The 13,795-nt window shown below is 44.4% G+C and overlaps 1 protein-coding gene across 7 annotated transcripts in view; it reads left to right on the top strand.

Annotated features, from left to right (window-relative positions):
* LOC115200550 (uncharacterized) overlaps positions 1-13,795 on the top strand; it is a 44,776-nt gene that overhangs the window by 3,918 nt on the left and 27,063 nt on the right. For 2 of the 7 annotated variants that reach the window (XM_029763696.1, XM_029763699.1), the window contains exons 6-12: positions 1,445-1,572; positions 1,685-1,837; positions 2,285-2,492; positions 8,761-8,934; positions 9,670-9,812; positions 11,102-11,246; positions 11,485-13,200. In XM_029763696.1, coding sequence (XP_029619556.1) covers positions 1,445-1,572; positions 1,685-1,837; positions 2,285-2,492; positions 8,761-8,934; positions 9,670-9,812; positions 11,102-11,246; positions 11,485-13,200 — 2,667 coding nt within the window. The remainder of the gene's footprint in view (positions 1-1,444; positions 1,573-1,684; positions 1,838-2,284; positions 2,493-8,760; positions 8,935-9,669; positions 9,813-11,101; positions 11,247-11,484; positions 13,201-13,795) is intronic. The other 5 variants (XM_029763703.1, XM_029763700.1, XM_029763701.1 and 2 more) reach the window with 5 other exon arrangements.

Consider the following 13,795-nt stretch of genomic DNA (forward strand, 5'->3'; position numbering starts at 1 on the left):
TGCTCAATATTTATTTGATAGCATAACGGGTAAATAATATAATTTTTCTTCACCATCATTGCTCCTCTGACACTTTCCTGAGACTCAATCAAAACGGTGTATTTGCTTCCACATGGTGGTGCTATTTGGTAAATCAATATGTGCAAACTACACTGAACAAAATATAAACACTACAAAGTGTTGGTACTATGCTTCATAAGATGAAATAAAAGATTCCCGAAATGTTCTATAGGCACAAAAGGGTTATATTTCAAAAATGTTGTTTACACATTTTTTTTTTTTTACATCCCTCTTTGTGAGCATTTATCATTTGCCAAGATAATCCATTCACCTGACAGATGTGGCATATCAAGAAGCTGATTAAACAGCATGCTCATTACACAGGTGCACCTTGTGCTGGGGACAATGAAAGGCCATTCCAAAATGTGCAGTTTTGTCACGGAACACAATGCCACAGATGTCTCAAGTTGTGAGGGAATGTCCACTAGAGCTGTTGCCAGAGAATTTAATGTTAATTTCTCTACCGTAAGTGGCCTCCAACGTTGTTTTAGAGAATTTGGCAGTGCGTCCAACCGGCCTCACAACCGCAGACCATGTGTATGGCATCGTGTGGGAGAGCGGTTTGCTGATGTCACCGTTGTGAACACAGTGCCCCATGGTGGTGGTGGGGTTATGGTATGGGAAGGCATAAGCTACGGACAACGAACACAATTGTGTTTTATATAAGGCAATTTGAATGCAGAGAGATACCGTGACGAGATCCTGAGGCCTAATGTCGTGCCTCTCATCCGCTGCCAACACCTCATGTTTCAGCATGATAATGCACGGCCCCATGTCGCATGGATCTGTACACAATTCCTGGAAGCTGAAAATGTCCCAGTTCTTCCATGGCCTGCATACTCACTAGACATGTCACCCATTGTGCACGTTTGGAATGCTCTGGATCAACCGGCACGACAGCGTGTTCCAGTTTTCGACAATATCCAGCAACTTCACACAGCTATTATAGAGGAGTGGGACAACATTCCACAAGCCACAATCAACAGCCTGATCAACTCTATGTGAAGGAGATGTGTCACGCTGCATGAGGCAAATGGTGGTCCCACCAGATACTGACTGGTTTTCTGATCCACGCCCCTTACCTTTTTTAATGTATCTGTGACCAACAGATGCATATCTGTATTCCCAGTCATGTGAAATCCATAGATTAGGACCTAATGCATTTATTTCAATTGACTGATTTTCTTATTTGAACTGTAACTTGTTGCGTTTTTATATTTTTTGTTCAGTATATAATGACAGAAAAATTATCAAAATCTACTATCATTTATTTCTGCCAGTATACTATTTTTCCTCTGTATGATACATCACAGATTAATACTATAAGGCTAACAACACCTATTTAGCTGCGTATGTTTTTATTTTAATAAATGCTTTTTTACAGAAGACAGTGAGGGGATGATAGAAGAGGAACCCTCTGAGGGGTCAGTGTCAGAGAGTCCCTCACAGCACGCTGGGAGTGGTACCTCTACCAGACGTTTGAAGAGAGCAGCGACGGTAGCTAAGACACAGGTAGATAACAGTAGTTAAGACCTCTTCACACAGGGAGGGTACACAGCGGACCCTTGGACATAATCCCCCAAAAAATGTTCCCCGGGGTGGCGGTGGTTGTGACCTCTCACAGAAGGAGATAGGTACAGAGCCCAAGAGACAGACCAGGCTGACTGACAGACAGACACAGGGGAGTAGACAGACCAGACCAATGGAAGAAATCAGACCAACCAGGCAGAACAGAGGGACCAGACAGAATGACAACCAGGCACAGGAGAACAAACAGGTAAAGGGAGTGAACATCCTGAACACTTTTGCGTAAAAACAGTGTGAGGGTAGATAAGAGTGCCAGTCTGTTTGTGATGTCATATCAAAGAGTGACAAGGAGATGGCGTGACAGCACAAACAGACTGGCACTCTGTCTAGTGAAAGGGTGCTTTAAGTCAACAGTAAACAAAGACTTAAATTGCAATTACATTAAGTGATTGCTGGTCCCCTGTTTTCAGGCCAGACAGAGCAGGGGCAACGACAGACAGAATCAGGAGACCAGTATACAGTTAAAGGGAACACCATAGAGATCCTATTCAATTAGGATTGAATTCTGTGGGAAACATGCTCAACTCTCCACTTCCATAAAAAACAGTGAAAGGGTGCTTGAAGTCAACAGTGAACAAACAAAGATTTCAATAGCCATTACATCAAGTGATTGCTGGTCCACTTTTTTCATTGTTAGGAGACCAGGCAGACTGACAGCCAGAAGCAGGTGACCAGCGGACCGACCAGGCAGACTGACAGCCAGAAGCAGGTGACCAGCGGACCGACCAGGCAGACTGACAGCCAGAAGCAGGTGACCAGCGGACCAACCAGGCAGACTGACAGCCAGAAGCAGGTGACCAGCGGACCGACCAGGCAGACTGACAGCCAGAAGCAGGAAAATGGAGGTAATAGTTCCACCAGCAACAAGCCAGGGACACTGAGAGGTAGGCATAGGATAATATTCACATGTATCTGAGTGTCACATGGATTGAATGTTGTATTGAGACAATTCAAACAAGGAAACAGTAAACATGCCTTCCCACACGAATGATGCAGCACCCCCCTTGGGCCAATCAGTGTAATTTTGTAAATGCCGGATCTCTATGGCAAGACGCATCATTCACTCAAGTGTCCTGAAAATCAGGCCAGTGGTGTCTGAAATATCGCGTGGGTTAGCTAGACTCCTATCCCTGAGCATGTGTGCCAAATTTCATCATTCTGAGTCTTAACAGGTCAAGAGATATAAACATGTGTCTGTTAAGGCGCCACCGTGTGGTTGATATAAATGTTGCATATTTTGAGTCTTGACAGTGTTTGTAACGTGTACCATATTTTGTTACAATACAAATATCCTTGACTGAATGATATGCATTTATGTGCCAGACCACGCCCACATGAATGTTTATTGGCCAATATGCTGCGTTTTGTTTTAGGTACTTGTCTGGAAAATATTGCGTGGAGAGACCTTTGTCCATAGATGTCACATATCATGTTTCGTGCAGATCGGTCATTCGGTGCCAGAATCAATCAATCAAATGTCTTTATAAAGCCCTTCTTACATCAGCTGATGTCACAAAGTGCTGTACAGAAACCCAGCCTAAAACCCCAAATAGCAAGCAACGTAGGTGTAGAAGCACGGTGGCTAGGAAAAACTCCCTAGAAAGGCGGGAACCTAGGAAGAAACCTAGAGAGGAACCAGGCTCTGAGGGGTGGCCAGTCCCCTTCTAGCTGTGCCAAGTGGAGATTATACGAGTACATTGCCATTAAGGTCAGATCGTTCTTCAAGATGTTCAAATGTTTATAGATGACCAGCAGGGTCAAATAATAATTACAGTGGTTATAGAGGGTGCAACAGGTCAGTACCTCAGGAGTAAATGTCAGTTGGCTTTTCATAGCCGAGCATTCAGAGGTCAAGAAAGCAGGTGCGGTAGAGAGAGGAAGAGAGAGGGTCGAAACAGGAGGTCCGGGACAAGGTAGCACGTCTGGTGAGCAAGACAGGGTTTCATTGCCGCAGGCAGAACAGTAATAACTGGATCAGCAGCACGACCAGGTGGACTGGGGACGGGGACAGCCAGGAGTCATCAGGCGAGGTAGTCCTGAGGCATGTTCTTGGGCCTCAGGTCCTCCGGGAGGGAGGGGGAGAGGGAGGGAGCGACCAAATTTATCCCGGACAGGGCCAACCAGGCAGCATATAACCTCACTCTGAGACTGGGCCAAGTATAGGTCATAAAGATCTCCCCCATCGCACAAGCCTGGACAGGAAGATCACGTCAGTCACTCAACCTACTCATGTCGAGTTTAGAGAAAAAAAGCCTGACACGACGTGATGCACCCCTCATAGGGACGGCATGGGAGCGCGATGGGGTCAGGAGGTAGAGAATCCCAGTGGAGAGAGGGAAGCCAGCCAGGCGGAGACTGTAAGGATGGTTCGTCACTCCAGTGGATTGCCGTTCACCTTTGCACCGCTGGGCCAGACTACACTCAATCATAGGACCTACTGAAGAGATGAGTCTTCAGTAAAGACTTAAAGGTTGAGACAGAGTCTGCGTCTCTCACATGGATTGGCAGACCATTCCATAAAAATGTAGCTCTATAGGAGAAAGCCCTGCCTCCAGCTGTTTACTTAGAAATTCTAGGGACAGTAAGGAGGCCTGCGTCTTGTGAGCGTAGTGTACGTGTAGGTAAGTACGGCAGGACCAAATCGGAGAGATGGGTAGGAGCAAGCCCATGTAATGCTTTGTAGGTTAGCAGTAAATCCTTGAAATCAGCCCTAGCCTTAACAGGAAGCCAGTGTACTGTAGAGAGGCTAGCACTGGAGTAATATGATCACATTTTTGGGTTGTAGTCAAGATTCTAGGAGCCGTGTTTATCACTAACTGAAGTTTATTTAGTGCTTTATCCGGGTAGCCGGAGAGTAGAGCAATGCAGTAGTCTAATCTAGAAGTGACAAAAGCATTGGATTAGCTTTTCGGCATAATTTTTTGGACCAAGAATTTCAGATTTGTGCAACGTTACGAAGATGGAAAAAAGCGTCTCTTGAAATATTTTTGATATGTTCGTCAAAAGAGAGATCAGGGTCCAGGGTAACGCGGAGGTCCTTCACAGTTATATTTTAGACGACTGTACAACCAGGGTGGGAAATGAAAATGAGTGGATTCAGCTATTTCAGCCACACCCGTTGCTGACAGGTGTATAATATCGAGCACACCGACATGCAATCTCCATAGACAAACATTGGCAGTAGAATGGCCTTACTGAAGAGCTCAGTGACTTTCAATGTGGCACTGTCATAGGATGTGTGTTGTTCGCATAGCAGTGAAATGAACTTGTCGGTTTTTCACAAAATGTAAAATGGCGGACCTTATGGGTCCCTGAAGCAAATGTGTTTCTTGTGAGGAGAGGGACCTATGTACCGGATTTTATGACTTTAGGTCAAAAGGGCGTGACCTTTCAAAGTTAGCATTTTTCAGTCTCAATATAGCGCCACCATTTGGCCAATCAGGGGTGGCAGGTAGCTTAGTGGTTAGAGTGTTGGACTTGTAACCGAAAGGTTGCAAGATCGAATCCCTGTAGCTGACGAGGTAAAAATCTGTCATTGTGCCCCTGAACAAGGTAGTCGTTCCTAGGCCGTCATTGAAAATAAGAATTTGTTCTTAACCAACTTGCCTAGTTAAATAAAATCTGTGTCCTTTTGTAAATGCCTGATCTCTATGGCAAGACGCATCATTTACTCAAGTTTTGTCATAATCTGGCTAGTGCTGTCTGAGAGAGTGCATGTGACTAAAGTAGGAACGGACAGAGACAGATTGTATGAAGAGGATGTAATATGCATGAAGGGGATAACAGATTGATGACTGGATGACTGGATGACTGGATGACTGGATGACTGGATGACTGATGTGCCTGTTTGGTGAAGTTCTTGAGATGAGCACTAGGTGGAGTCAGTATAGCAGCAATCAATCCACTTGTCTTCTGGGCCTAACCAGATATACAGTAAGCCTGTCTTCTGGGCCAAACCAGATATACAGTAAGCCTGTCTTCTGGGCCTGACCAGATATACAGTAAGCCTGTCTTCTGGGCCAAACCAGATATACAGTAAGCCTGTCTTCTGGGCCAGACCAGATATACAGTAAGCCTGTCTTCTGGGCCTGACCAGATATACAGTAAGCCTGTCTTCTGGGCCAAACCAGATATACAGTAAGCCTGTCTTCTGGGCCAAACCAGATATACTGTAAGCCTGTCTTCTGGGTCAAACCAGATATACAGTAACCCTGTCTTCTGGGCCTAACCAGATATACAGTAAGCCTGTCTTCTGGGCCTAACCAGATATACAGTAAGCCTGTTTTCTGGGCCTAACCAGATATACAATAAGCCTGTCTTCTGGGCCAAACCAGATATACAGTAAGCCTGTGTTCTGGGCGTAACCAGATATACAGTAAGCCTGTCTTCTGGGCCTAACCAGATATACAGTAAGCCTGTCTTCTGGGCCTAACCAGATATACAGTAAGGCTTTATTGGACTCTTCTGTGATTACCATGGTTCCCAATTGGCACCCTGCCAGGTCAAGGGCCTGTAAGGCTCTGGTCAAAAGTAGTGCACTGTCTGGGAGACACAACAGGATTCCCAATTGTCAACGAATTTCTGGAATGTCATGGAATTTTTAAGATGTTAATTCCCAACTGGGATGTAATAAATACATTTCTGCAATTTCATGGAAAAAAAGTGAGGGAATTATTTTCCGGAGGCGGGGGCCAAGACACCACACAATGGCACATAACAGAACACGACCCATAGGAGGTTGCTGGTTGCTGCTGTAGGCATAATGAGGGAAAGTGATTGAGGGGAATGTGTGCCACCATTGACTCCAGTGTATGATAAAACATTCCTTGCCGTGTGTGCATCTGCATCCTACAGCAGTAACATACAATGGCCAGTGTTTCCCAGCCCCTAGGCCTGTGTGTTACAAAGACACAGGCATGAACACAAGCCTCCCACTCCCCGACAGCTCCCCAGTCCAGCTCTTTACTCCAGTTCCCATGTTTTAGTACATGCTGTACTGGACCTTATTGAAAAGGTTCTGATTGTGTGGATGGCTGAGCATGGCTGTAAGCAGGGCTATAAAACTGCTGTGCAGATAGTAGTGTATACATACATTTACATGTACATTTAATGTATATGTAGCAGTGTTTCCCCTATCTTTGGATAGGCAGGGCGGGCCCCTGCTCCCTTTGATCTTTGTCCCCAATCTAAAATAGTTGGTTTCAATTTAAATGTTTTGGTTAAAGAGGCCTTGGATGTTTATTTGGGGGACTTGGCTGTCTGAGTAGCCTCCACAGTAGGGCCCACCTTGATTATGTCAATAGCTGAGTCTACCTGTACTGTAAGGGTTAGAGTTAGGGTTAGCTGAGTCTACCTGTACTGTAAGGGTTAATTAGCTGAGTCTACCTGTACTGTAAGGGTTAATTAGCTGAGTCTACCTGTACTGTAAGGGTTAGTTAGCTGAGTCTACCTATACTTTATGGTTAGAGTTAGGGTTAGCTGAGTCTACCTGTACTGTAAGGGTTAGTTAGCTGAGTCTACCTGTACTGTAAGGGTTAGTTAGTTGAGTCTACCTATACTGTAAGGGTTAATTAGCTGAGTCTACCTGTACTGTAAGGGTTAATTAGCTGAGTCTACCTATACTGTAAGGGTTAATTAGCTGAGTCTACCTGTACTGTAAGGGTTAATTAGCTGAGTCTACCTGTACTGTAAGGGTTAATTAGCTGAGTCTACCTGTACTGTAAGGGTTAATTAGCTGAGTCTACCTGTACTGTAAGGGTTAATTAGCTGAGTCTACCTGTACTGTAAGGGTTAATTAGCTGAGTCTACCTGTACTGTAAGGGTTAATTAGCTGAGTCTACCTGTACTGTAAGGGTTAGTTAGTTGAGTCTACCTATACTGTAAGGGTTAATTAGCTGAGTCTACCTGTACTGTAAGGGTTAATTAGCTGAGTCTACCTGTACTGTAAGGGTTAATTAGCTGAGTCTACCTGTACTGTAAGGGTTAATTAGCTGAGTCTACCTGTACTTTATGGTTAGAGTTAGGGTTAGCTGAGTCTACCTGTACTGTAAGGGTTAGTTAGTTGAGTCTACCTATACTGTAAGGGTTAGTTAGTTGAGTCTACCTGTACTTTAAGGGTTAATTAGCTGAGTCTACCTGTACTGTAAGGGTTAATTAGCTGAGTCTACCTGTACTGTAAGGGTTAATTAGCTGAGTCTACCTGTACTTTAAGGGTTAGTTAGCTGAGTCTACCTATACTGTAAGGGTTAGAGTTAGGGTTAGCTGAGTCTACCTGTACTGTAAGGGTTAGTTAGTTGAGTCTACCTATACTGTAAGGGTTAGTTAGTTGAGTCTACCTGTACTTTAAGGGTTAATTAGCTGAGTCTACCTGTACTGTAAGGGTTAATTAGCTGAGTCTACCTGTACTGTAAGGGTTAATTAGCTGAGTCTACCTGTACTTTAAGGGTTAGTTAGCTGAGTCTACCTATACTGTAAGGGTTAGAGTTAGGGTTAGCTGAGTCTACCTGTACTGTAAGGGTTAGTTAGTTGAGTCTACCTATACTGTAAGGGTTAATTAGCTGAGTCTACCTGTACTGTAAGGGTTAATTAGCTGAGTCTACCTGTACTGTAAGGGTTAATTAGCTGAGTCTACCTGTACTTTAAGGGTTAGTTAGCTGAGTCTACCTGCACTTTAAGGGTTAGAGTTAGGGTTAGCTGAGTCTACCTATACTGTAAGGGTTAATTAGCTGAGTCTACCTGTACTGTAAGGGTTAATTAGCTGAGTCTACCTGTACTGTAAGGGTTAATTAGCTGAGTCTACCTGTACTTTAAGGGTTAGTTAGCTGAGTCTACCTGCACTTTAAGGGTTAGAGTTAGGGTTAGCTGAGTCTACCTATACTGTAAGGGTTAGAGTTAGCCCCTCTAGTAATTTCATCGGATCTATGGTCTACCTATACTTTCGGGAGACATTTAATGTGATGTTAAATAATCACCTCCTTTATAAAACGCACATCGTTGAAGAGAAGTTTCAAATTAAATCATGCTGCCAGATTACAGTAAGCCTGAGGTTTATGGTAAATGTTGCACTGAACACAATGTTTTTTCACCGCGTCGCCCTTCCTATGCTCTCCTCAGGTGTGAACCATGGTCAATCCCAGAGCAGGCGGGGCATCACCCGTCTGAATGTCCTCCACCGGAAGAACCGTTACGGGGAGACTCTACTCCACATTGCAGCCATGCAAGGAGACACCCAGTGGATCAGAGACATGCTGTTGCTGAGCCCCGACATCAACATGGCCGACAACGCAGGTAAGACATTAGAGGAGGGCGGTGGGCAGCAATCTGTCACTACAGTTAGTTTCAAATAACTTTATAGATACTCACACACAGTGCCTAAAATTAACACCTGCCAAATGCGGGTAGATTCTGGCATTGGCGGGTAAAATTTGTGAATAAAAATAGTGAAGTATGATCACATTTATAGTAAAATAAAGGCTGCAGAACAGGTGCACAGGTGAACATTTTTGTCACATTGTGATATTTTGGTTAAAAGACTCAGGTCACAAAAAATGAAATGAAGTTAAACAATATACCACATTCTTACCTGTAATACATGTATTGTGTTAGAAGTATTACAAAGCATGCATATCAATTTTTTTTGTGTTTTGTTGGTATAAATTTAGCAGAAGAACAAAAAAAATAGGCTGGTAGTAAAGAATCTGAGTGGCTGGTGGACCAAAACGTTAGTTTAGGCCCTGCTCACAAAGTCGGCAGGTAAGACACTGAACTGGAGGGGGTACATTTAGGAACACTGTTTCCTCTTTAGACTTTCATTGATATTTTTCTTTAGACTGAATGAATAGAAATGTTTTGTTCATCAAAATGGACATTTGCCTTTTTTGCTGTCTGTTTTTATGAGTAGGGTCATTTCCTGTGTATAGTGATGCAGGAATTAATTAACTCGTCCTAAACAGACTTGAATAAAACAAATAGAGCATCTCTCTATGCTGTGACCATCAGTTGTTGCTTTATTGTTTCTTACAGGTTGGACTCCTCTTCACGAGGCAGTGTCCCACGGTCACTATGAGATCACTAAGTACCTGATCCAGGCAGGAGCTCTGGTCAACTGTACTGGAGACAATGGAACCACACCTCTACTTGATGCTGTAGAGCAGGAAGACCTGCAGGTACATATATGTCTGTGTGTGTGTCACTATAAACCACGTCCACCTACATCCAAATAAAGTACAGAATCACTAATGGCCTTTAGCACCCAGACTAGTTTCATGTATGCATGTTTGTGTGAAAAAGAAAGACTGAGAAATTGTGTGCATTAGAGCTGGGCAATACTGGCAAAAATCCATATCGCAATAAATTGACTGAATTATTATTGTTATTATCGCGATAAAAATAAATTAAACAATAAGATTCATAAAACTACTATTACTGATTTGAATGTTTTATCTATCAATTGTCCTATTAACAATCACCCATATTAGCAAACATATTTATCATTTCAAACTTCACATTTCTCTATTAGGACCATATTCATAGGTTGCACCTCCGGCACGCGGTCGTGCCATGTCGTTATGAACGTTCTCAAGCCTCCCTTTACCAGCTGTGCAATAGTGATGCCCTGAAGTCATGATAAGCTCAGTCATTCTGGACGGAGGCTAACGACTGTTTAATATAAATTACACTAATAGTGCTTGTCAATACTATGACATTACTAACATAGTCAAATATTTAGTAGGAAACAACTTTGCCAGCAGATCACCGACCATTTCGAATCCCACCGTACCTTCTCCACTAATATAATGTACAGCCAATCTGTAAATAGCACACCCAACTACCTCATCCCGATATTATTACTTACTCTCTTGCTCTTTTGCACCCCAGTAGCTCTACTTGCACATCATCGTCTGCACATCTATCACACCAGTGTTAATCTGCTAAATTGTAATTATTTCTACCTCCCTACTCTTCTACATTTGCACACATGCGTTTGTTTATGTGTAACTCTTTGTTGTTTTTGTCCCACTGCTTTGCTTTATCTTGGCCAGGTCGCAGTTGTAAATGAGAACTTGTTCTCAACTGGCCTACCTGGTTAAATAAAAATAATAATGTCGTCAAATTTACTTTAGACAGATGGCAATGTGTCATTAGCTAGCAAAGTTAGTAAAACAAATTGCTAGCAATGCTAACTTTAGCTAGCTAAAATCTGTTGTACTCCCTTCAATCTTAGCTAACTAGCTAACGTTACAAAACATGCAACCCATGAACGTGACGAAACATGCAACCCATGAATTGGTTATTTATTGTAATGAACGATATCAGCAAAATGTCCACGATAAGGGGTCAGTTTGATCGGTGTCAAAAAAATGTAGTTTATCGGCCCAGCTCTGTGTTTGCACGTGTGAGTGTTACCTCTGTAAATGCATACTAGGTCAGCTGTGTTTTGCTTTGTGTGTCCCAGATAGCAGAGTTGCTGTTGAGGCACGGGGCAGACCCTCTACTGAAGAACAATGACGGACAGACAGCCTATAGCAACACCACAGAACCCTGTCTGATTAAACTCATGGAGAAAAACATCCCCAATAACAAGAGAAAGGCACTAGCAGGTCTGGACCTGTCCATAAACAAAGACATGTTATTCTGTTGTTTCTTTGGTTTAGGTTTCTACCAAATGTTTTGCTGTTGTCTATATTATTTCATGGTAAAGCTATATTGTTCTAGGCTTGGGTGAGTTTCCTAAAAGCTTTGTAACGCTGTCATTTTTGGTCCAGTGACAAGGTGATCTTAGTCCTACAAAGCTTCCAGGAAACTCACCCCTGTCCTGTTCTGTTCTGTTTGGCATAGTACCAACTAAACGACCTGCAGACTCGTCCCAACTCAGCCCGTCCCGAAGTGGAACAGGGAGGAAGCTCAGGAGGTTACCAGTTCAGGCAGACCAGACCAGCACTGACCAGGAGAGATATCACCAGAGACGCACAACAACCAGGTCTGAAACCAGCAACACTGACCAGCAGAGAGACACAACAACCAGGTCTGAAACCAGCAACACTGACCAGAGACGCACAACAACCAGGTCTGAAACCAGCAACACTGACCAGCAGAGAGACACAACAACCAGGTCTGAAACCAGCAACACTGACCAGCAGAGACGCACACCAACCAGGTCTGAAACCTGCAACACTGACCAGAGACGCGCAACAACCAGGTCTGAAACCAGCAACACTGACCAGCAGAGACACGCAACAACCAGGTCTGAAACCAGCAACACTGACCAGCAGAGACGCACACCAACCAGGTCTGAAACCTGCAACAAAGACCAGCAGAGACACGCAACAACCAGGCCTGAAACCTGCAACACAGACCAGCAGAGACACGCAACAACCAGGTCTGAAACCAGCAACACTGACCAGCAGAGACGCACAACAACCAGGTCTGAAACCTGCAACACAGACCAGCAGAGACACGCAACAACCAGGTCTGAAACCTGCAACACAGACCAGCAGAGACACGCAACAACCAGGTCTGAAACCAGCAACACTGACCAGCAGAGACGCACAACAACCAGGTCTGAAACCAGCAACACTGACCAGCAGAGACGCACAACAACCAGGTCTGAAACCTGCAACACTGACCAGCAGAGACACGCAACAACCAGGTCTGAAACCAGCAACACTGACCAGCAGAGATGCACAACAACCAGGTCTGAAACCTGCAACACTGACCAGCAGAGACTCACACCAACCAGGTCTGAAACCAGCAACACTGACCAGCAGAGACTCGCATCAACCAGGTCTGAAACCAGCAACACTGACCAGCAGAGACACGCAACAACCAGGTCTGAAACCAGCAACACTGACCAGCAGAGATGCACAACAACCAGGTCTGAAACCTGCAACACTGACCAGCAGAGACTCACACCAACCAGGTCTGAAACCAGCAACACTGACCAGCAGAGACGCGCATCAACCAGGTCTGAAACCAGCAACACTGACCAGCAGAGACTCACACCAACCAGGTCTGAAACCTGCAACACAGACCAGCAGAGACACGCAACAACCAGGTCTGAAACCTGCAACACAGACCAGCAGAGACACGCAACAACCAGGTCTGAAACCAGCAACACTGACCAGAGGTGCACAACAACCAGGTCTGAAACCAGCAACACTGACCAGCAGAGACGCACAACAACCAGGTCTGAAACCTGCAACACTGACCAGCAGAGACACGCAACAACCAGGTCTGAAACCAGCAACACTGACCAGCAGAGATGCACAACAACCAGGTCTGAAACCTGCAACACTGACCAGCAGAGACTCACACCAAAGAGGTCTGAAACCAGCAACACTGACCAGCAGAGACTCGCATCAACCAGGTCTGAAACCAGCAACACTGACCAGCAGAGACGCACAACAACCAGGTCTGAAACCAGCAACACTGACCAGTATAGACGCACAACAACCAGGCCTGAAACCAGCAACACTGACCAGCAGAGAGACACACCAACCAGGTCTGAAACCAGCAACACTGAGCAGCAGAGAGACACAACAACCTCTACTAAAGGTATTTGAACCAGGTGTCTGCGTGTCTCTGTGAAAACTGGCATGTCTATGTATGGGCTGTAGTGATGTAGGGCTGTAGTGCTGCTGTAGTGTTGTTGGGCAGTAGTTCTGCTGTAGTGATGTAGGGCTGTAGTGATGTAGGGCTGTAGAATGTATGGGCTGTAGAATGTATGGGCTGTAGTGATGTAGGGCTGTAGTGATGTAGGGCTGTAGTGCTGCTGTAGTGTTGTTGGGCTGTAGTTCTGCTGTAGTGATGTAGGGCTGTAGAATGTATGGGCTGTAGTGTTGTTGGGCTGTAGCAGTGGTGTAAAGTACTTTAGTAAAAATACTTTTAAGTAATACTTATCTCGTTTTTCGGGGTATCTGTACTTTACTTTACTATTTATATTTTTGACAACTTTTACTCCACTACATTCCTAAAGAAAATAATGTATTTACGGTTTCCCTGACACCCAAAAGTACTCGTTACATTTTGAATGCTTAGCTGGATAGGAAAAAGGTCCAATTCACACACTTATCAAGAGAATATCCCTGGTCGTTCCTATTGTCTCTGATCTGATGGACTCACTAAACACAAATGCTTTGTTTGTAAATTA

Source organism: Salmo trutta, chromosome 9, assembly GCF_901001165.1.
Source record: "Salmo trutta chromosome 9, fSalTru1.1, whole genome shotgun sequence".
Taxonomy (NCBI): domain Eukaryota; kingdom Metazoa; phylum Chordata; class Actinopteri; order Salmoniformes; family Salmonidae; genus Salmo; species Salmo trutta.